We start from the raw sequence: 24466 nt of genomic DNA on the forward strand, positions 1-24466 counted from the left end.
AAGGCTCGTGCCGAGACTTCTAAGGGTCCGTCCCACTCCGGTGGGATGGTTGGGACTTCTGTCGGTCCTCCTGTTCCTTTGGGAACGGCGCCCGTCTCTCCTTCCGCAAGGAAGAAGAAGACGGGGACTGGAGGAGTGTCGGCTAACACCCGGCACCTCCTCACCTGGCGCCAGAGGTTCTGCCTTGGCGCCAGGTACCGTCTCGGCCTTTCGTTCGCGAGAGTCACCGAGTGTACGGTCACCTGCGGGTGACTGGACAGCCAAGACCCAGGCATCCGAGTCCTCTCGGCGCCAGGATCCAGGCACGGGGCGGAAGACTGGCGGGGATTGCTCGGGCGACCCTCACCAGACCAACAATCACTCTCGCGGCAACACGCTGGTACCCAGAGTTGACGCGACAGTCCCAGATCGCTCGCAGGCTGAGGCGAGGAAGCGGTCCCCTCGGTCGCCTGAACCAGCCTCAGCTGGTCCAAGCGGCGTGACGCGCCGTGAGGACAGGCCTCGCTCCCACCGTGACAGCAGACTCTGCAGGTCCCCTGACCGCCGCTCCTACCGGGACCGGGTTGAGAGGGGGACCAGCAGCAGCTCTTCTGATGCTTGGGACCATCGCCGCTGTTCTCGGTCTAGCCGCTCTCCTCGGGAGAGCCGCTCGACCAGGCCTGCAGCCCCCCTCAGCACACCAGCTCTGCCGGTGGGCGGGGGGGTAGTGTCAGGTCTGCCTCTCCGATCCCTTCAACTTCCTCGGGCTTTACCGGGAAGAGCGAGGCGATCACGAGGGGCATGCCCCTCGGGATCCCGCCACGATGCCCTACGAACCTGGCACGGTCCTCGGACCAACCAGATCGTATGCACAAGTGGTAGGAGGAGACCAGGAGGGGTCTGTCGTGGTTCCTCCTGTGGAAGGAGGAGGGTCTCGGGAGGCATTCTCGTTGGAAGGGCTTGACGGTCCTTCTCCACAGGATGCAGTCACTCCCAAGATCCAGAGGTTGTTCGCGTAAGTAATTGCACTGATTCGTCAGCACAACGACCTCGGAGAAGGATCGCCGCTCCCACCTACCGAACCCACATCGAGCTTGGAGGCATTCTGGGGACCTAAGAAGGAACCCAGGATGGCGGTGAGTCTGCCGCAATCAGCCTTGGCTGACAGCATACTAGGCCAAGTGGAGGAGGGTTCACTTCGGTCCGGTAGGTCTGCTAAGCTCCTTCCTCCACCTCTACTGCGACAGAGGCGCTTCTACGTGCCTTCAGAGGACCCTCTGCCGCCCAAACAGGTTAACCCAGAGCTAGCCAGGCTAACTCCGGGGGTGTCTCTGCCGCAGCTCCTGTCAGAGAACCTTTGGTTCTCACAGCAGGAGGCACTTGCCTTGGAATCTACTGCAATGGCAGCAATCCAAGCAGTCTCTTGGCTCGACCTGTGGTCCCTCACAGTGTCGAGTACCGCGGCCTCCATAGGGAACATCACTCCTGAAGGGGACCTGGCTTTCGTGAGACTGTGCCAGTCTGGGGGTAGGGCCATCGCCTACCTGGCCCACCAGACTGCTAACCTGTGGGCCAACCTAGTTCCCCGGCGTAGAGATGCTGTTCTCACCCGAGTGACCAGGGCAGCTGGGCGTGAGGCGGCTCTGAGTCTTCGCAACGGACCGGTGCGGAGTTCCTCCTCTCTCTTTCCAGGAGAGATGTTGGACGCTGCGGTGGAAAGACGGCGCACTGACGACAGTGACCTTTTAGTACACCAGGCAGTCTCGAAGGCGTCTGGGCAGCCTCGAGCTACTGCGGCCAAGCCCAAGAGTTTGGTTAGTGATTCCTCTGCGACCAAGACGATCGCATCGCCGAAGCCCAGAGGAAAGACTGCCTTCAACTTCTTCAAGGGGCGACCGTCACCAGCCCTCCTCCCAGCCCTCCTTCTCACGATGGGGAGCTGGGAAGAAGAAGTCGAAGAGAGGTGGGAAACGCTAGGGACGGCGTTCCCCCCCTTCACCTGCTGCCGGAAGTGGGGGGATGCCTGGTGAGCCATTGGGCAACATGGCAATGCTACGGTGCGGAGACCTGGATAGTAAACGTCCTTCGGGAGGGGATATCTACTACCGTTCGAGTCTCAGCCACCCCTCACCTCCAACTTGGTCCATCTGCAAACCTACGTTCCTGGCTCGACCAAGAGGTTTATTGACGGAAATAGGTAAATCTCCTGCCAATTGTTCCAGTCTATGGACATCGCATCTGTGGGAGCCACATAACATGGAAGTTTGTGATTGGACTCTGTGGCGAACAGGTCTACCTGAAGGCCCGTGATTTGTTGGCAAATCCAATTGAATGATTTTGTGTCTAAGGACCACTACGACTCCAGCGGAGTTGTTCTGGATAGTGAGTCCGCAATGACATTCCGTACTCCTGCCAGGTGAGTAGCTGTGGCTCGGCTTGGAGCCTCCTCTGTTTATGCAATAAACTATCACTGCACTGTCCGAGACTAGTCTGATATGAATGTTCCTGGCCGGAGTTAGTCGTTTCAAGGTCAGAAAAATGGCCATTGCCTCTAGTACGTTGATGTGGAACTGGCGGAATGTTGTCGACCATGTTCCTTTAACCTTCTTGTACTGAGAGTAGCCCCCCCATCCGATCAGAGAGGCGTCCGTTTGGACTATCAGAGATGGCGGGGGAAATTGTAGTGGCACTGATTTGGAAAGACTCCGGACTTCCGTCCATGGGCAGAGTCTTTTCCTTAATATTGGCGGAATCAAGAAGATTTTGTCTCTGAACTTGTTGTTGGCTCTTTTCCGCCAAACCCGATTGATATCCTTCAGTCTGGCTTTCAACAGAACATCTGCTATTGAAGCAAACTGAAGTGAACCTAAGATTCTCTCTTGGGTACAACGAGAAGCCCGTTTGTTCTTGAGGAATAATCTTGTAGCTTTCGGTATCTCTCTGCACTTCTTTGGCGGAAGAGATAGTTTGTGTGTGGTTAGGTCCCATTGAATTCCCAACCATTGAAAGCGAGACGCCGGAATGAGAAGGGACTTTTCCTTATTTATCTGGAAACCCAGGTATTCTAGGAATTTTATTACTTTGGCTGTTGCCTTGCGACATTCCTCGTCGTTGGTTGCCCAAATGAGCCAGTCGTCTAGGTAGGCTACTAACATCACCCCTTGAGCTCTTAGTTCCTGTACTACTGTCTCTCCTAGTTTGGTGAATATTCTGGGTGCTATGTTGATCCCGAATGGCATGACTCTGAACGAGTAAGCTTGTTTTCCTAGTTTGAAACCTAGGTATGGAGAGAAGTTTCTTGCTATCGGCACATGATAGTAAGCGTCTGTAAGATTGATAGAGGTGGTGACGATCCCACGGGGAAGTAAGGTCCGCACCTGCGAGACGGTTAGCATGCGGAACTTGTCGCATTGATTGTATGAGTTGAGACGGGACAAGTCCAGAATCACTCTTCGTTTGTCCGAGTCCTTCTTCGGTACACTGAACAAACGTCCTTGAAATTTCAGGTGACTGACTTTCTTTATTGCCTTCTTTTGGAGAAGGTCTTTGGCATAGTCTAGAAGGTCTGTTGTTGGACTCTGATGGAAACTGACTGGTGGAGGAGGCCCTTTCCTCCATCTCCACCCCAGACCTTTCGATACAATACTGTGGGCCCACCTACTGAAGGTCCAATGGTCCCGGGAGAGGTACAGTCTCCCGCCAATCTGCAGAGACTCATTGACTGGTTGAGGTCTTACTTCCTCTGCCTCCTCTGAAGCCTCTGCCTCTTGAGAGAACTCTAGAGCCAGCTCTCTGCCGGTAAGCACCTCTGGCTCTGCTACTCCTTGCGTGCCTATTATAGCCTTGAAACGCCCCTTGTGTTTCAAAGGAGGCATTGAAGGCTGGGGAAGTCACGAGAACAGCCGAACTCTAAGGCTGTTGAGTCGGTTGACTCAGCAGCAGAACAAACTGCTGTTGTGGTTGTGCCTTAGATGTCGAAGGCTTGCTCATCTGGGAGACAGGAACTGCCTGTACCACTGTTTGAGACTGAGAGGTCTGGAAAGGCTGATACTTCCTAGGCCTCTTCCTACTTTTGGCTTGTGGTCCGGGGGCCTCGAACTTCCTTTTGAAGGGAAGTCTCCAGCGGACACGAAGGTTCTGGTTAGCCCTAGCCGCCTTGCTGAGGACGCTGTTAACTACGTCCTCAGGAAAGAGGTTGGCCCCCCAGATCGATGCCTTTATGAGCTTGTTAGGCTCATGCCTGATGGAGGCATTAGCAAAGACATGCTTCCTGCAGGCTCGTCTAGCCACTATGAAATCATACAGGTCCGATTGGTAAGCCTGCAGCAGCAACTTCGTCAGGACCTGGAATAGAGGCTCCTCTACAAAGACAGAAGATGTCAACTCAGCAGTGGTAATTGAGTTAATTGACCTGCTCAGCCTACATCTCGCTTCGAATTCCGCCTTAATCATGGTATCCGGAATTCTAGGCAAACATTCACTGAATTGTGTGGAGGCACACTCCGGGTTGAGTTTGCCCACTGTGAACGTTGCCGGAGCGCCAGCCCAACACTCCAGTTCTCCGGGAAAGAGCAAAGAGGTAGCCTCCGTCTCTTTTAGCTGAGGCATGGGTTTGTCCTCCATTCCGGCTTGCAGTGTCAATTCTGCAATCTTTGACGTGCAAGGAGTCGGGACGCTATCCAGCGTTATGAACATGGCATAGCAACCTTTGTGGGGCGTCAGCTTGGTGTTGACACACTCCCATTCCGTAAGGGTGCGGACCCATGCCGACTGAGCCTAATCTCTAGGGTAGATCACTGTCTCTTACGGGACCTTGTCTACCCTGATCAACACTTCTTCGGCTAGTCTAGCGTAGCCCGGGAAGGGGAATTGTAGGCCCGGCGGGAAGAACTCATAGTCTTCCACGGGCCGGGTTCCGCAACCCTCAATTGTAAGCCTGCCCTCTGAGAATGAAGCATGTAGAGCCAACCCCCATGGGTTGCTATTCTCAAAAGGTGGGAGCTTGGATGCGTCCGGCACCGCAAAGGAATGAGGTGTGCTTCCGGACTGGAGAAATCCGGTCACCAATTCCTCTTGGGCTTGTAATCTCTGGGTCAGAGACAGGATGGACTGTCCGTATGTTTCTAGACCCGAGGCGAGTTAAGTGGACATCGATTGAAGTCTCGAGTCCACTACTTCGCTCATCTTCTGCATGAGAAGAGTGGCGAAAGCCTCTTGGTCGAAGCCGGACTCCATCAGTCTGGCTTTAGAAGACTTAGCTCTCAACCCCTTGGGTGGAGTAGCTTTGGCCAAGGAAGTTGAAGGCTTAGGGGCCAATGATGACCTGGCAGAGCCTGCCGGAGAAGGCTTGGCTGGTCAACCGCCTTCAGCAGAGACTTCGTCTTCAAGGTTTTCACCTTGGGGATTACTGAGCCCAACCTATTCCAAGGGGTTGTGGACTTCCCAGGGAAGCCCTGAAAGGAAGAAGAAGAAGGAGTTGGGCTGAGAGAACATTAGCCCCATGACTACCTGCCTCACTTACCTCCCTACCTTCCTCCTGGTCCTCGATGGCCATGGGCTCCCGGTGCAGGCTGATGGCCGCCACCTCCTCCGTCATGACATCGCACAAGCCCTCTTGGTCCTCCGGGGGGGCTTGGGTCTCCTGGCGGATCCGTTCGATGATGGGAGCTGCTACCTCCGCCGCTACTGCTGCCGAAACCTTGGCGTTCGGGTAGAGGAGGGAGCACATCTCCGACAGCATGTAGGGTTGGGTGGCTCCCACGTTCCTCCCAAACCCCCCTACCCAGGCCTTAAGGTTCAACATCGAGGAGGCCTTGAGCGTCAGATCAACCTGTAAGAGATAATCAAATCAGATTCCCCAGTGTCGGGGACTTTTCCACGTTATCTAGTTTGACTATTCGCAACCAATATGTGTAACATAGAATTCAGAGTAACGATGAGGCGGGGATACTACCTAACGACTCATCTGTTAGGTTCCTAACTAGGCCGTAACACACCATGCAGGCTTCTGGGTGCCAGACCACACGTCCCTCCAGGTGGATGGTGCAGCTGGCATGAGACCGGCAGACCTCATGCCCATACGGTTTATACAGGACGGCTGGGCACCCCACCTCCTGGCAGCGAACCATCTGTAAGTTGGAAAGGTACATGAGTATCGACAAATAATGCCGCCGGAGTTATTTCCTGCGTTATGTGTACACTTAAATTAGTTACTTAACCAGCTAAAGGTAATATCAACTATAATCTTCAACTTACTTGTTATTAATAAAAGCTCTGGATGTCTCCGCCTGCTCCGGAATTCATACTTTGGGTATTGCCAAAGCTATAACCGGCGGAGTGGGCCTGATACGAGCAGAACAGGGAAACAAGGCAAAACCTAAGCCTGAGTATGATCGCACCGGAGTAGAGTAGTAATTCCCAACCAATTGGAAGCACATTCTCTGAGCCCAGTTCCGCCCCCACCGAAGTGGGCAACAGCGATAACACAGAAGACGGAAAACAGAGCGGTGAGAACAACGGTATGGAGAACTCCGGTGTGTACATCCTGGCGCATGTGATGGTAGACCACACTTCGCCTGAATAAACACAGGCTCGGAGACATACCAACAGAAGCTACATAATAATTTTCTTAAAATTAAGCTCTGAATGTCTCCGCCTACTCCGGAATCCATAATCTCGTTATCACAATAGCTATAACCAGAGGGGTTGGCCTGATACAAGCAGAACAGGGAAAATAGGTAAAACCTAAGCCTGAGTCTGATCGCACCGGAGAAGAGTTGCAGTTCCAAGTTAATTAGAAATGCATCTCTAAGCCTAGTTCCGCCCCCACTGGAGTGGGGTAGCAGCGATAACACTAGAGAAGTACGGAAAACAGAGCGGCGGAACAGCGGTACGTAAATCCCGGTATATAGCCTCCTGGCGGGTGTGATGGTAGACCACACCTCGCCAGAAAAAACACAAGGCCAGAGACATACCAACAGAGATTACCTAATCTACTAATCCCCCAATCTCCTCTGACTAATCCCCAGGACCGTGCTCTACGCTCTAGCGGTAGTTCATCGGTGGGATTACTTGGGCCGCGAGCTAACAGAGCAGCGCCGGAACGAGTCCGGGACGGGGGGGGGGGTGTCTGGAGGAGAGTGGACGAGTCGTTATCGCCTGGCTACAGCAACCGATCAGTGAATACCACTTCTCGAGAAGCCATTAACTAGCCTACTACCAAAGGGGGCAGAAGACGGTAGGCCAACTGACACCCTAAAGGGGGGCAATGGCCCAGGCTACACTCAACAAAATTCAATCATAAAATAATTGATGAGGAATTATTGGAAGTACTGACGAAAAAGGGGAGAAAAACCGCACCCTGCAAAGATCCCAGCCTAACCCTCCGAAATCGGTACAGATCCAGTCAGGTAGGCTAGGATGCCTCCTATAAGGACGTCACGAAGAGGACGCCTAGAACCTAACTCAACCCTCCAAAATTTAATCTACCGATCTGGTCAGGTAAGATAGGCCTAGCCCCTACATACGTAACAAGAGAGGATCTCTCTAGTCCTGGGCCACCCTCCAAGCAAACATATCTGCCTGGTCGGGTTGGCAGTACAGGGAACCACTAAGGGTGGTGGGATGAACTCAGCCCGCCTAGCCTACCCACCAAAACCTAGCCTTGGTCTGGTCGGATAGGCCAGGGAAGGACATCTTGAAGAACTTCCAACCTCATCAAATAGCAATACAAGATTGTAATAGAAAATTAAACTAGAAATGTTGTCCTCATCGACGAACAGCCCCATGGACTTGCCAAGTGCAACGATCTTGTCAAGATCTGGTTGCGAAACAGTTTCAGGATCTTCAACTGTTTCTGAATCTGCATCAGCTTCGCCCACGTCAAATCCCTCGAAGTCTCGGGCGGATACGGCATCAGGCCAGAGTTTCCTCCACGAAGAATTATATATTCACCTCAAAACCTCCTGCCAAGCTTGATCGATGAATCGGATGCATATCACGATATCGAAATGCTCCTTCCAAAATTCACGCAAGGTGAGGTTTGTGGTATTGGTGATGTCGAAACCTCTCTTGAAAAGATGTTTCGTACGCAGCTTCTTGGAAGTTCGATATCACTTGCTGGTCCATGGGCTGGAGGAGAGGGGTGGTGTTAGGCGGAAGATAAAGAACCTTGATAAAAGAATACTCTGCTAGAATATCTTCCTTGAGGCCAGGAGGGTGAGCAGGAGCATTGTCCAACAACAGCAGACATTTCATAGGGAGGCGCTTCTCTTCCAAGAATTTCTTCAGTGTCTGGCCGAAACACAGATTTACCCACTCGGTGAACAAAAGTCTTGTTACCCAGGCTTTTGCATTAGCCCTCCACATCACTGGAAGCTTCTCCTCTAGCACTTTGTGGGCCTTGAAGGCTCGAGGAGTCTCCGAATGATAGGCAAGTAGGGGCTTCACCTTGCAATCCCCACTGGCGTTGGAACAAAGTGCGAGCGTAAGCCTGTCTTTCATAGGCTTATGCCCGGATAGCTTCTCTTCCTGCGTGATGTACGTCCGACGAGGCCTTTTTTTCCAAAAAAAAGGTCAGTCTCATCACATTTGAAGACTTCCTGAGAATTGTAGCCTTCATTGATCGTCATCTCGTTGAATGTCTTAATAAAGGCTTCGGCTGCTTTCGTGTCCGAGCTGGCCGCCTCCCCATGCTGCACCACCGAATGGATGCCAGTCCATTTCCGGAATTTTTCGAACCACCCACAAGAAGCCTTGAAGTCTGGGGTTGGCGTCGATGTCCCTTCTCCTCCGTCGTCTTCGGCCTAGGCAATCAAATCGCCGAAAATAGCACTGGCCTCGTGGCAGATTGCCGTCTCATTATCGTATCGCCAGCGATTTCTTTGTCTTTTATCCATACAAGAAGCAGCCTCTCCATCTCATCGTGCACGTGGCTCCTCTTGTTGGACAAAATAGTCACCCCTTGGAAGGTGTAGCTGCTTTGATGGCTTCCCTCTGCTTAAGTATGGTGCCTATCGTCGACGGATTTCAGCTGTATTCCTTAGCGATCACACTCAACCGCATGCCAGCCTCATACTTCTTGATAATCTCCATCTTTGTCTCCATAGATAGCATCCTCTTCTTTCCGTGAACTTCAGCAACTTTCTTGGGATCCATGATTATATGTACGTAATTAAGTTATGTACTAAAGTTCTCACACAACACGATAAAGTACAAAGCGAAATCACCAGCACAAATTTACGTTAACAAACCAAATCGTATATGAACGAACGAATTCGGCGTGCTTACGATAACGATGCTGCTACCGAGTGGCCGAAGAACGCCTTTACGCAGAGCACAATGGGAGAGATGCTGACTAATAGGAGAGTAGGATCTTACGGCGGTGACTAGCATCAGGAACCAATGGGAGAGCGGGGGGATGGTGGCGAGTCTACTCAGTTGGCGGCGCGTGAGTTTTAAAATTGTTCTCGGCGGTCCGGGCGAATCTCGGGACTTTACAGTAACACCCTTTTGTAACCTGAATTAATTTTGTATGTAGAGGCAAAAAAATCTTCGTGTTTGCTTTCGTAACTTGAATTTTTCATAAGTTGGGACTTTCGTATGTCGAGGTTCCACTGTACTATCCTGAGCCAAAATAGTAGTAGCTTGCTTCTCTTCCCACTAGTTAGAAATCTGTTTGAGTCATGGGAAGGTTGAAGGTACATAGTGAGTGTACAGGAGGGTACCTTCATATGTGTAGCTACTTTCTATAGAACATGTTGTATATTTAGTTGAGTTATGGGAAACTTGTAGGTACATGGTGCATGTATAGAACGATACTTATACATATGACTAAGTTCTAGCTTGTATATTCCTTGTTGCTCTTTGGAGTCATGGGCATTGGACTTCTTCCCCACCTTACTACTTACAGTTGGTGGCATCCTCCAGGAGACCTCTAGCATCTTTTAATGAGGTTCTTGACCTGATGTACAGTCCTTCTTGGCAGTGGAAATAGCCTATGGTTATTTTTGCATTTGGTAAGAAAGCACTATTGACTATATAATAATATAGTAAGGTCTGGCTCTGAGAGGGATAGATAGGTGTGTTTACTTTGCCTATCTCCTCAGTAATGTGGGAATTGGCTATATATTGGAAAGGCGAGTTTTATTTTAAAAATGTAAATGCAGTACTTATATTTGATTTTTAAAATACTTAATGTCTCCATTATATAATTACCCTTCTGTTCTTCCTACACTTAAAGTACACAGAAGGATACTGCCTGCCAGATGATGTCTGTATCTATAGGTTCATCTACTTCTCCACCTAGAGGTGGGGGTAAGTAGACAGTTATAGGTTGGTATTTAAAGAAAATAAGGAAGGCCTCTAAATATTGCTGTGTCATACTTTTGCTGGCTTAGAAGGTAAAGGTATATAATGGAGAGGTAAGTTTTTGTAAATGAATTCAAGTATTTCTGTTTTCTTTTCTAAATAGTTATGCAGTTTTTAAAAGTATTGGACAAGTTATCTAAGATAATTTAGGCTTGAACATCCATAGTGTCAGTTTTTTTTATTTTGCTTTGTAAAAACTTTGTTGTTCATACGCGAACAAACCTTCGGTCTTAACAATAAGATAATTTCTAGCACTTAGCTGGATCTGGTTAAAAAGCAGATGAAAGCAAGGAATCTTGTGATATCTGGCAACGCATGCATAGCTCGGGCCAGGAGTGGTCAAGGACGACGCTGCTACACCAGTCTTTCTTTGACCGCCTGGGCAAGAGTTGTGGTAACCTCTCTTGGCCTTTTCCCAGTTCATTGCCCGTTTTGTTTCTTTTAGTGTATGTGTGTGTGTGTTTGCCTGGTATTGTGGCTTCTTCTGCTCCTTCTCGGCGTCAACGTATGTGCCCCAGAGTCCTGGTTTTCCGTGTTCTCGTTTTTTGGCTTCAGCAGCGACCGACCCTCACATCACATACAGTAGGTGTCGTTCAAATTTTTGTACTATTACGAATCCTTGCACAGAATGCCGGGCATGGCCTAAGGAGCAGTGGAGGTCATTTTATGGCAAGAGAGAACATCGGAGGGTTTCGACTCTTCCTACTTGGGAAGGTTTTGCACCTATTCCCGATATTTCGTCTCCCGCAGTAGTCAATCTTCATAGTAGCGTTGTCCCTTCGTCTACTTCCTTTTCTTCCATTGATTTGTCGATGGAAGTATTGGGAGGCCACCAGGGTAATGTTTGTATTGTAGCCCCCTCTTCCTTGGGAGTTTATCTGATTCCCGAGAGGGGTGAGGCTTTTTCATCAATCTCTTCTCTTCCAGTGTCGGAGGCATCCAAAATGTGGGCGATTTGGAAGACGATTGTGCTAGGGGGTACCCCGCCCTTGGAGGGGTTGCTAGCGCATTTTGTAGAGGCTCGCACCCCCCCCCTTCCCGGTCTGGCCAAGCCATCCCCCCTTCTCCCGGCCTTATCTTCGTGGGTAGCAGCAGTCGACCATCTTGTATTGCTCCTCCAGTGTCTGCCGCTGCTTTGAGTCGGAGTGATACTGCGGCGTCAGCCCCGTTGATGACGTCACGGGGTCCATCTTTGTGTATTCATCCGCCAGTGGCGTCTCTTTCCTCCTCACACCGAGGGGAAGCCATGATGTCACTGCTGCTTGTGACATCACTCACATCGATGACGTCTCTCTCAGTTGTCTCCTCTGCTCCGCCTTGCTCAGCCGTGACATCATCACTGCCGTCCAGTTCGCTACATCTCCCTTCCTTGTCTTCGGAGCCTTCTCTGGCACATCAGTCTGAGGTCTGCCAGGCAATGCTTCAGAGGTTGGACTCTGTATTGGATGTGAAGTTGGCTGCCTTATCGTTTGGGAGGACTGATAGGAAACGTGTTGCTTCATCCCCGCCTCTTGAGAAGAATGCGCATAAGAAACTAGTGCCGTCTTTCCCTCCCTCTTCCCCCCCTCTACGCCTCGTCAGCGTATCAAGTGTTGGAGGGCTAAGGACTTTGCCCTTCCTTCGCCTTCAAGGGAGGAACAACGCGGAACGTGTTCCCGAGAGTGCTGTGGTTTCGGGCAGTGTTAGTGGTGTGCGTTCTGCAGGAGTTGCTTCGTCCTCTGCCTCAAATCTCGAGCGTGTGGGCCCCCCCCCCCTCCCCCCCCCCGTCCATGCAAATCGTGAGCGTGTTGCAACCTCCCCTGCCCGTGCACGTGATGTTAGTGCTCCTTCTTCTCCAAGGCCTATTCGTCGCCGTAAAGATCTGAAGGCGCATGTCAAGAGATCGAAGGTAGTGAGCATGGAATTGGTGCAACTGGAGTGTTTGCCTGCCTCTCTCACTGGTGCTTCCAAGAGTTCGACTCTTAAGGGATTCTCCGTCGATCTCGAGTGTTTGAGTTTCCCCCCATCTCACGTACGTACATCCGCCACGCCTGTGACCATTCATGGACGTGGAGTTATGGAGGAGTAATGATAGTTTATATTTGACAATATCTCCAAAAGGTTGTGTGAGAGAGAGGTTGGTGGAAGAATGAATGGGAGTGGATAAATGGCGGTCAGAAGCATGTCTGTTGTGGCGCTCTGTGGTAAGTCAGTGGAAGTCTGTTACGAGAGTCGGAAGAAGCAAGGCAGTTAGTGAATTTGCAGAGTTGGTTTGGCAGCATTTGTCCATTGGTTGTTAGTTGATTTTGTGGTATTTGATTGATTTTGGTGTTGTAGGGTTGTTGTGCGTGTGTCTGTCTGGTTTTGGTGAAGTTGAAGAGGGTGGGGTTTGCATTTTCGGTGTCTGTGAGTGGTGGTTAGGGCAGTGTTGGTTTTGGCGGGTTGTTGTGCTTCTGTAAGTCGGGTGGTTGTCATGTTCTTTCGGGCTTTTTGTGTTCTTCGTCTGCAGTTGTTTGTCAGGTTGTTGAGTTGTGGTGGGTTTGTTGGTCTTGGTTGGTGCGTGGTTGGTTATCGGCGGTGGATGTGTCACGGCTAGTCTATAGCCTATCCAGCGGACAGCACAGCGTAGCCTATCTGGAGCCAGAGGTGAGTACCTGTTTGTGTTTTTTTTGTTCTGTATGTAGGTATGGGTCAATTGTCCTGCTGTATTTTGTAATGTAAAGAGGAAAGTGTGATTGAGGGTGGGTTTGGTAGCCAGACAGATTAAGTTTATGTGGGGGAGATTTGCTGCTTGCTCTTAAGCTTGTGATCCCGCCACATTATTTTTTGGCGCCCGAACAGGGACTGCTGGTGTGGCAGCTGCAGGACGATTGGTCTAGGCCAGTGTGTGTGAGTGGTGAGAAAGTTTAGGATGGAAGGATTGAGTGAGGTGGAGAGGCTGAACGAGGAGTTGAGGTTGGAGAGGGAAGTGAGAGGACAATTGGAAGTGGATAATGAGAGGTTAAGGGTAGAGTGTGAGGAGCTGAAGAGTGAGTTAGAGGAAATGAGAGGAATGCTAAGGAGTGCAAAAGTGTAAATGAAAGAAGTGAAAGGAGCAGAAGAGAGAATGGTTTAGAAAATGGACGAAAAATTCTTAGTGATGATGAATGCAGTGCGGGAGATGATGAAGGGGTTCATGGGAGAGGGAGCTGTAGGAGGTAGGCCTACTGGGTCTTGTGATAGGCCAGAAGTGGTAAAGACATTGGAAAAGCAAGTGGATGAAACTACGAGTGACGAAGGTGACTTGTTTGTGATAGGTAAAGGAAAGAAGGGATAGAGACAGGATAAGGATAAATCTGAGGACAAGAATAAGAAGGGGGCTGAGGAAAAAAATACGACTAAGGGAAAGGAGGCTAGTAAGGATGACAGACAGGATAAGACTAGGACTGAATACATTGGGGAAAGGGCTGAGAGTGATTTGGATAGCGGTGAGTGGAAACAGGTGGGTAGAAAGAAGGGTAAGAAGAATGTAATCAGGAGCATGGATGTTAGTATGGAAGTTGATTCGCTGTATTCGGACGAGGTTAAAATGGATCAGAATGTTAGTAGCGAAAGTGAGAGTGAGCGGGATGTACGAAAGGCTGTATATATGTTGTGGGATAGGCGGGGTGCGTTGAGTCGGGGTGAGAGGATTTCAGGGGATCTAAGCTTCCAGAGTTCAAGATAGTTTTGAATGATGATACCCCCATATATCAGAGTCCCTGATACTTTTCTGCGCCTGTTGCCCAAGAAATTGAGGAACATTGTGAGGAACTTGAGAGAGTGGGAGTGATCGAGAGGAGCGAGAGTGCTTGGAATAGTCCCATAGTCCCAGTACGCAAGACAGATGGGAGTTTGAGGATTTGGGTGGATTACAGGAAGGTGAATGAAGTGACTGTGAAGGAGCAATTCCTAATGAATGTGGTGTCTGATTGTGTGTATAAGATGCAAGGGATGAGAGTGTTCACAAAATTGGATTTGGTAAGGGGCTATTACCAGATGCCTCTTGAGGCATCTGGTTTTGATAGAAGGTTTTGATAGAAGGAAGGTGACTGTGTTTATAGATGATGTTTTGATTGCAAGTGAGACTGTTGAGGAAAATGTGGAACTGCTTGAGAAGGTGTTAGAATGGTTGGAAAAGGTTGGAGTGAAAGTGAAGCTGGAGAAGTGTACGTGGTTGGCTGGGAAGTGGAATTTCTTGGTCATAAGGTGAGTGCGAGTGGTGTAAAGAAGAGTGAAAAGTTTGTGGAAAAAGTAAAGGAATTTCCATGTCCCCGGACCGTGCGGGAGTTAAAGGGTTTTTTGGGTTTGATTGAGTTCGGGAGGAAGTTTGTTAGGGATTGTTTGGGTATAGGGAAGCCGTTGACTGAATGGACCGGGAAGAAAAATTGTACTAAGCTGAGGTGGGATGAGCGAATGGTGGGAGCATTTGAGAGATTGAAAGAGGAGGCTGCTAGGGACGTCACCTTGGCTTTTCCAGACTATAGTGAGGATGCCAGTAAGCTTGAGTTGTATGCTGATGCTAGTAAGTTTAGTATGGGAGGATGCTTGGTGCAGATGCAAGAGGTGAATGGGGAGGGACAATTGAGAGTGATTGCGTATGTGAGTAAAGCTTTAAATAAATCAGAGCTTAAGTATTTGGTGGTTGAGAAGGAGCTTGCGGCAATAAGGTTTTGTGTGAAAGCGTTGAAAGTGTTTTTGTTTGGGGTAAAATTTGTCATAAGGACAGATCATCGGCCGTTAGTTTATATGATCAAGAAGGAAAGTGTGAATGCTAGGATTGTGAGGACAATTGAGGATTTGAGTGAGTTTGATTTTAGCTTAGAATATGTGCCAGGGAGTAACAATGTGATTGCTGATATGATGTCTAGGATGCATGGTAAGGACAGTGGTGTTGTGAAAAGTGACTGGGATCCATATATGGTACCTGAGGGGTTGGTTGTAAAAGAGAGGTTTGAAGGGAATGAGAGTGTGTGTGAATGTTTGTTTTCAGCATTGAAAAACTTGGAAGGTAAGGGTCTGGTTGAAGAGGTACCCGGTAGTGTGAATGAGTTGCGAGTGAAGTTGATGAGTGATGTGCAGAAGGAAGTGGCATATGCGGAGGAACAAGGTGAGCAAGGAGAAATGTTGCATGAATTGTTGTCAGCAGTAGCTGAGTTGTTTGGAATAAAAGTGTTGTTGTATTTTGGATGGGACAGACCGGTTGAATATCGAGGAAGGGTGAGTACAGGTAATGAACGTGGGGTTTTGATGATTCACTGCTGGGAATGTGGTTGTAATTGGTTGGTTACAAAAAGGGACTGTGAAGGGGATATGAGTCAGAATTGTGGAAATGGGGAATTAACTGAGGATAAATGTGATGAGGAGGATTGTGATGTGGATAACCAGGTGGACGTGGTAGTGAATGTGTGTATGCATGGGACTCGAGGGAAAATGGTGACGTTTGTTCAAGTAAATGATAGTGAGTACTGTAGTTTGGTTGACACAGGGGCCCAAGTTTCCTTGGTGAGTGGGTCAGTGGTGAGTGAACTTGAGAGATGTGATTGGAAAGTGAAAAGGCAGTCTACAAGTGTGAGAATACATGGGTTGGGACAAGGAAGTGTTTTAGTATGGGAAGAGGTACGGTTAAAGGTTAGGTTGGGAGATCTTTAAGTAATGCATAACTTTATAGTTATAGGGGAAAATGATATGCCATCTTGCTTTTTAATAGGGATAGATTTTTTGAGGATCCATGATATAGACGTAGATATAGGAAATGGAATTCTTAGAAAGTGGGGCAGACAAGTAGCTAGGATTCAAGATGGTAATGTATTTGTAGCAAACTTTGTGGGTATGATTGATATTGCTAGGAGTGAGAATGATCTGTTGAGTGAGGAAGAGATTGAGGAAATGCAAAATGAGTGCCTGGAGATAAGTGTGTTGCGACAATGTGTTTTGGGAGGAGTGCGTGTGGAAGACTGGCCATGTGAGTTGGATGTATATAAGAGGGTTGCTAAACGTTTTGTGGTGTGCAAAAACGTAGTGTACTTTTTGCATCAGGAAGGGGTGTATGACAGCTACAAGGATTGGGATATGTATGTAGGACGTGCAGCTTGGGTATATAACGCCACACTGCAGAAGAGTATAGGTATGTCTCCTTGTAAATATGTGTTGAATTTTGAAAGGATTGTCAGACCGCAGGTGGGTCTGTCAGAAGGTGGTCAGGATTTGTGGAAGAAAGTGAGTGAAAGGTTTGAGAGTTTTAAGATTGGGGATAAGGTGTTGAAAGAGGTGGTTGAGATGGGAAGAATGAATGTGAATAAAGTAAGGGAGAAATTTGAAGGGCCTTTTGAGATTTTGGAAGTGGGACCGAGTGGATTGAGTTATGTTTTGGGGAAATTGCAAGTAAGTGGGGGAATGGATGAGGTTAGGGCATGGATGAGGTTAGGGCACACCATAACCAGCTCCGTAAGTGGAGGGAAGTATCACAGTATGTTTGGGAGAATGCAATGAGTGAGTGATTGAGGGTGAATAAGTATAAGCCAACTGTCGGTGAACAAATTGGTCTTGGAGATCGAAAGTTGGTGCTGGTTGAGTATGGAAGAAAACGGAAGAGTGTGGAGAGAGGAAGTAGAAGGGAAAAGCGTGAACGGCATGGTAAGGGGGTTGGTGGTAGGGTGCAAACGGTTGATAAAGCGTGTGCTACGGATGACTTTGGGGGAATGAATGATACTTGTAGTGTATGTGGGTTTGAGTTGACAGGGACAAATAAGACTTCAGTGAGAAAGAAACTGAGTAGTGAGGAGGTGGTTGATAGGATGGATAAGTCTTTGCAGGAGTTTGACAGAAGTATGGATGAACTGAGTGGTTTGGTGGCCGAAATAGGGGAGATGTTGGAACCAGAGTTAGAAGACATTGGTGAAGTAGTGAATGGAATTTGGGAGGATGGTAGTGAGGGAGATAATGGGAGTTTGAAAGAAAGTGGTTTGGAAGAAGTGAATGGCGATGTAACTGAAAGAATGTATGAGGGTCCTCAAACAAGATCCAGGGGGCTTGCATCTGAGCATCCTTGGGTGTTGCGAAAGGCAATTTAGTGTGGATGTTGTGAGTGTAAGGAGATGTTGTCAAATGTAATTGGGGAGGTAATATGGAGGAGTAATGATAGTTTATATTTGACAACATCTCCAAAAGGTTGTATGAGAGAGAGAGAGAGAGAGAGAGAGAGAGAGAAGAGAGAGGAGAGAGAGAGAGAGAGGTTGGTGGAAGATTGAATGGGAGTGGTTAAATGGCGGTCGGAAGCATGGCTGTTGTGGCGCTCTGTGGTAAGTCAGTGGAAGTCTGTTACGAGAGTCGGAAGAAGCAAGGCAGTTAGTGAATTCACAGAGTTGGTTTGGCAGCATTTGTCCATTGGTTGTTAGTTGATTTTGTGTTATTTGATTGATTTTGGTGTTGTAAGGTTGTTGTGCGTGTGTCTGTCTGGTTTTGGTGAAGTTGAAGAGGGTGGGGTTTGCATTTTCGGTGTCTGTGAGTGGTGGTTAGGGCAGTGTTGGTTTTGGCGGGTGGTTTTGCTTCTGTAAGTCAGGTGGTTGTCGTGTTCTTTCGGGCTGTTGGTGTTCTTCGTCTGCAGTTGTTTGTCGGGTTGTTGAGTTGTGGTGGGTTTGTTGGTCTTGGTTGGTGCGTGGTTGGTTATCGGCGGTGGATGTGTCACGGCTAACCTATAGCCTATCCAGTGGACAGCACAGCGTAGCCTATCTGGAGCCAGAGGTGAGTACCTGTTTGTGGTATTTTTGTTCTGTATGTAGGTATGGGTCAATTGTCCTGCTGTATTTTGTAATGTAAAGAGGAAAGTGTGATTGAGGGTGGGTTTGGTAGCCAGACAGATTAAGTTTATGTGGGGGAGATTTGCTGCTTGCTCTTAAGCTTGTGATCCCGCCACAGAGTTATCTGTATAGGTAAGTGATGTTCCTAGTGTTAAGTGGGTTCTTCTCGGAGGCCGACGCTTGGACCCAGCCCAGGCAGGGTAATAGGGGTTTCGGACTGTTTGGCTGCTAACCCCTCCATTAATTTTGGTGGAGAAGGTGCATTAGAAGAGCCTACTCACCCTTCTCGTCGTCGGTCTCCATTGCCGGAGCAGGAGGAAGGAGACACGCAAGAGATTCTGTCTTCCTTTTCGGAAGCTGTTGATCTCATTTGTGGGTTTAACAATTTGGAAAGTAGGACTCAGGCTTGGTCGTCTTACACTCCTTGCTTGGAAGCCCTAGTGGGAGCTATTCAGGGCCCCAAATCATCTCTTCAGCTTCTTTTGTCGGGGCACGTTCAGTCAGTCTTGCAGAAGGTTAACACCTCTGTTTCGGACCGGGACAGGTCGGTTTGCTTTAGGGGCTCTACCAAACTACTACCCCCGCCTCTCACAAGACATAGGAAGTACTATGTTACGAGCTCTGCATTTTTGTTGTCACGCCATCTTAACCCAGACATCATTCGCCTGAAGCTGGGTTTGACTTTGGAACAGGTGAGGTCGGTGGCTCCGTCCTTGTCTCCGCAAGATGCCTCAGCATTGGAATCTATGGCGGCCTCCATGTTGCAGACAGTTTCTTGGCTGGACCTCTGGTCTGTGGTTATTGCCAAGATAGCTTCCGACAGGTCCCCGGAAGGGTTGGTGAGTGCCTCCTCGCTTGTCAGTCTGTTGCAGTCCGGGGGCAAGGCGTTTTCATATTTAGCTCACCTCAGTGCTAATTTATGGGCTAATCTTCTGATTAGGAGGGATGCAGCTTTGTCGAGGATGGAGAGATTGCTCGATACCGAGTCCTTGCTGGCATTGAGGAACGGAGATCTGTTGGAGTCCCAATTTGTGTTTCCTCGGACAGAACTTGAAAATGCAATAGACTGGCACTGGGCTGACACCAAAGACCAACTGGTGCACCAGGTCGTGTCTAAGTCGGAGTCTCGTCCTCGGAGACGTCCGGCTCCTCCTCCTCCCCCGGTCCAGCATCGAGGACCTCAAGTTCGGCAGTGCTTTCCCGTTCGACACAGCCTAAGTCTGAAGATCAACGCCCCTTTCGCTCTTGTTCCTTTAAGCCAAGAAGGGGCCCAAGGGGCAGAGGTAAAGGGGCTGTCGGTAGGTTAGGCGCCTCTCCCTCTCCTGCGCCACGGGTGGGGGGGTTGCCTGGCTGGCCATTGGGCCAAGTGGCAGAGTTATGGGGCGGAGAAGTGGGTGGTAGATGTCCTTCGGGTGGGATACCTACTACCATTCGACTTCTCTCCTCCTCTGTCGGACAAGCCGCAGCTCAGGAAGGCATATCATCCAGATTCTCTGAAGGTCTTGGCTCTTCGGGAGGAAGTGCAGAAAATGCTGGACAAGGATGCAATAGAGGAAGTAGTGCGTCCGTCCCCGGGAGGATGGAGGCCTGTGATCGACTTATCCACCTTGAATCACTTCGTCAGGAAGACACAGTTCAAGATGGAGACCCTGCGCTCGGCGTTGGCAGCCGTGAGGGAAAGCGACTTCATGCTGTCGATAGACTTAAGGGACGCATACTTCCAAATCCCTGTTCATCCCACGTTCAGGAAGTTCCTTCATTTCTCTCTTGCGGACAAGATCTTGGAGTTCAAAGTCTTGTGCTTCGGGCTGATTAAAACCCCCTCAAGTGTTCACAAGGGTCTTTTCTCTCGTGTCAAGTTGGGCCCATGCTCAGGGAATCCGTTTGCTGAGGTACCTCGACGATTGGTTAGTCTTGGCAGTTTCCAGGGAGAAGGTGCTGCAGGAGAGGGATTGTCTACTTCGGTTCTGTCTGGAACTGGACATATTATTCAACCAGGAAAAGTCAAACCTCGTACCCACTCAAAGGATTCTCTACCTGGGCATGGTCATTGATACAACAGTGGCAAAAGTTTTCCTGTCGGATCAAAGATTGGAGAAGTTGCGGGCGGTAGCGTGCAACTTCCTGTCAAAGTCACATCAGTCAGCTCATCAGTGGCAGGTTCCTCTGGGAGTGTTATCTTCCCTGGAGAAGCTGGTCCCTCATGGGTGTCTTCATCTTCGGTCTCTGCAATGGAGACTGGGAGAATTCTGGTCTCCGGCAGAGGACTCTCCCCTGTTTATGGTCCCTCTGTCTCTGGAAGTGAGAGAAGACCTTCGTTGGTGGTTGGACGACCAGAATCTGTTGAAGGGTGTCCCTCTGCGTTCTTTCCCACCAGACTTCCTTCGTTCTCGGGCGCCTCCCTCGCAGGTCGAGGCGCGCATTTAGGCAGCCTCATCGCTTCAGGTGTTTGGAGTTTGGAGGATAAGCAGCAACATATCAACGTCTTGGAGTTGAAGGCGGCTTTCCTGGGTCTGAAGGAGGTTCGGGGGAAGGTAGAGGGTCATTCTGTTGTTCTCATGTCGGACAATACTACGGTGGTAACCTATGTGAACAAACAAGGAGGCCTGGTTTCACATCAACTTCACGCCTTGACCGTCGAGCTTCACCAGTGGGCAGTCAGCAATTCGGTAGAGCTCTCAGCCAGGTATATCCCAGGGAAACGGAACGTGGTCGCTGACAAACTCAGTCGCCAGGATCAGATCCTAGGCACAGAGTGGTCCCTTCATCAAGTGGTGGCAGACAAGCTTTTCCAGATTTGGGGGATACCCATGCAGGACCTTTACACGACTCACTTCAACAAGAAGCTGGAGGTGTTATGTTCAGTGGTTCCAGATCCTTTAGCATTGGTAGAGGACACATTCCAACATCCCTGGGACAACCTGGAGGTGTATGCCTTCCCTCCGTTCTGTTTGATCCATCAGGTTCTGAACATGCTGATGAGTTCACAGGGTCTCAGGATGACTTTGGTAGCCCCTCTGTGGCCTCAGGCGGAATAGTTTCCAGATCTTCTGTCGTCGTTGTCAGAGGTTCTGAGGGAGATTCCCCCTTGGCGACATCTGTGTCAGCCCCATGTGGAAAGGTTCCACCAGTCACTGTTGGAGGCTATCAAGTATCTCCTCCGAGCGAGAGGCTTTTCTCAGAGAACAGCTGGGCAAATGTCCAGCATTCTTAGAAAGTCGACCTCCGCAGTTTACCAAGGCAAATAGCAATCTACTGTGATTGGTGTCGTAAACAGGGTTTTTCTCCACTTGCGACCTCTATTCAGTGAATAGCAGACTTTTTAACCTTCCTCAGAGATGAGAAACGTTTGTCCGTTTCTGCTATTAGAGGCTACAGGGCGGCACTGAGTTCAGTGTTACGCCTTAAGGGTATCGACATCTCTTCCTGGGAACTTTCCCTGCTAGTTAAGGGGTTTGAGCAGTCGAGTTCTCCTAGAGAGCTCAAGCCTCCAATGTGGGATGTTTCCTTGGTTCTTAAGAGCTTCATAAGTGTCCATATGAGCCCTTGCGTCGCTCATCTGACAGGAACCTGACGCTCAAGACAGTTTTCCTTCTGGCTTTGGCATCTTCCAAGAGGGTAGGAGAGCTCCACGGTCTGAGCTATGAGGTGAAGCACACCAGGGGTTGGGGGTTGATGTCCTTCGAATTTGTTCCGTAATTCATGGCCAAGACCCAAAATCCCTCAGTGCATGATGACAGGCTCACTTTGTTTTCCATTCCATCACTGACTGACTTTGTGGTTGGTGATGCTCAAGAGCTTTTGTTGTGCCCTGTCCGGGCCCTGCGTTGCTATCTTAAAAGGACTCGGCACCTTAGAACAGGCTACCGCAGACTTTTTGTTAGCGCAGGCCAAAGAAAGAGGTGTCTAAGAATACTATCTCTTTTTGGATATGGGAAGCCATCAGACAGGCATACTTGACTCTTGATGATTCCACCACCACGTCTGTGCAGGCTAGAGCGCATGACGTTAGAGGTATTGGTCCCTCTCTGGCTTTCAAAATGAACTTGGCTGTACATAGTGTGCTGGTACTTGGTTACGCCAGTCCACGTTCACCTCCTTCTATCTTAAAGATGTTGCCCACAGATCTACAGACACGTTTTCCCTGGGTCCTGTGGTGGCTGCCCAACAGGTTGTGTATTTCATAGTTGCCCTTAACAGGGCACCTTTGTATCTTACCTAAGATGATTATGTGGATGAGAGAATGAGTGAGTTGGCTGGTCTCCTTCTTTCTCTTGTACCTTTCCTTCTTCCTTCGGGTGGTTTAAAGAATAGACACGTCATTTGCTGGACTGTTCTGATACAGGTAAGTATGGTAGTCATACTGGTAGTGTGGTCGTGCAATATACAAATATCTTACCCGCTATTTGGTAGCATATGCTACACTCCTTGGCAAGGAGGAGTTGGGAGTAATACAAACCCTGGTGTCTTGGTTTGTTATTGGACAGTCAAAGTTTCTCTTTGGTTCCCTATACAATGGTTATCCCATATATCATTGTACGTCACTCAGGTTCTGAGTGGTTAGATATCAATTTATCTAGCTTCTCAACGGACTTCAGTCCCTCTCCAAGAACCATTTCTTTTGAGAGCTGGACTGGTGGGTAGACCCCCAGCCGGTCTAGGAAGTCTTATACCTCCCTCCAAGTATGAGTCTATCCTATTGTTAAGAACGAAGGTTTGTTCGCGTATGAACAAATGACAAATTTTCTAAGACAATTTGTATTTTTCATAGCTACAAACCTGAGGTCTTAGCGTTATACTGCCCACCTCTAGCCGTCCCTCAGTTTGATAAGTCATCCTGAGTTGGGACAGACTGGCTTAGTGGCGTCGTCCTTGACCACTCCTGGCCCGAGCTACGCATGCGTTGCCAGATATCACAAGATTACTTGCTTTCATTTGCTTTTTAACCAGATCCAGCTAGGTGCTAGAAATGATCCTATTGTTAAGACCTCAGGTTTGTAGCTATGAAAAATATAAATTGTCTTAGAAAATTTCTCTTTTTTATGTATTATAGTTTAGCTTCAATTTCAGATCCTGAATAAAAGATGTGTAGAAGCAGCTATAAAAACAGCTTTAGCCCTCCAGGCACAAGTCATCAAAGTCTCCCATTTTGATAGAAAACATTATTTCTATCCAGATCTTCCTGTAAGTACTGAGTTACATCATAAATACAATTTGTTACTTTTACTAAAGCTTATATATGTGATTGTGCATAAAGACTGACCGAAATCACCTTATTTGTAATTGAGGAATGCTACATCTAATATGTAGTCCAAAATGCAGCCAATTAACCCTTAAATGCCGAAGTGATATTTTAAAAATCGTCTCCCGTACGCCGGCTGGGTTCGGGAGTGAGCGCCGAAGCGAAAAAAATGTTTTTACGTATGCAACTTACCTGGTAGTTACATATAGCTGTAGTCTCTGATGTCACGGCAGAATTTCAAATTTCGCGGCAGCGCTAATTGACTGGTCAGGTGATTCCCGTACCCCCTCCCTCTACCGGGGAATGTAGAACTACCACAACTAAACCTTCAGAATTTTTCTGCCGTCGCAACCGGAACACCGGTTTTGTTTGGTGAAATTTCTTTGTTTTTTTCACGACAGATACTCATCGATTTGGTGATGTACTCTTTGTGATTTGGCTTTCGGCAGTTGCTATTTATTTTTATTTAGCCAGATAAGCAACAATTGTGTGATTTTCATCAGGGTTTAAATTTATGATGTCAGATTCGGGATCTCACTTTAGGGTTTGCAGCAAGGGTTGCAAAACCAGGTTACTTAAAGCTAGGTTAGACCCGCACACTTTGTGCATTAATTGCAGAGGTCAGAACTGTAGCAAAAGTTTAACATGTGATGAATGTAAGGATTTGACTGATAAAGGCTGGAAGGAGTTAGAGAGTTATATGAGAAAGCTAGAAAAAGATAAATTAAGGAAAGCTTCATCTAGGACTTCTTCCTTAGCTTCTCAGGAATTAGAGAGTTAGGATTTTCCTTGTTCTATGTCTAACCCAGATCCGCCCAACATATTACCTGACCCTGACACCGTTGTTCCCGAACCTGACACCGTTGCCAGCTTACGGGAACAGATGGATTTAAGATTTAGCGTGCTTATGGCAGCAATGGATAAATTAGGAGAATCTGTGCATACTTTGATGCTAGATAAGAATAAGAAAAGTGTTGTGTTAAGTGATAGTGCAGTGGAGGAGGTGGCTGTTCGGTCCTCTCGTTCTCGTAGGCCTGGGCCCCTGCCAAACTCCCCGGACATTGGGAGGAGGCATGCCGAA

The 24466-nt window shown here is 48.7% G+C and overlaps 1 protein-coding gene across 7 annotated transcripts in view; it reads left to right on the forward strand.

Moving 5' to 3' along the window:
• The window catches only part of LOC135196184 (glutamyl-tRNA(Gln) amidotransferase subunit B, mitochondrial-like), a 579413-nt gene that overhangs the window by 166836 nt on the left and 388111 nt on the right, over positions 1 to 24466 (forward strand). For 6 of the 7 annotated variants that reach the window (XM_064222773.1, XM_064222774.1, XM_064222776.1 and 3 more), the window contains one exon: positions 23214 to 23327. The exons of the other annotated variant lie outside the window; for it this stretch is intronic. In XM_064222773.1, the coding sequence (XP_064078843.1) occupies positions 23214 to 23327 (114 nt within the window). The remainder of the gene's footprint in view (positions 1 to 23213; positions 23328 to 24466) is intronic. 7 annotated transcript variants of the gene reach the window in all.

Source organism: Macrobrachium nipponense, chromosome 17, assembly GCF_015104395.2.
Source record: "Macrobrachium nipponense isolate FS-2020 chromosome 17, ASM1510439v2, whole genome shotgun sequence".
Classification (NCBI taxonomy): Eukaryota; Metazoa; Arthropoda; class Malacostraca; order Decapoda; family Palaemonidae; genus Macrobrachium; species Macrobrachium nipponense.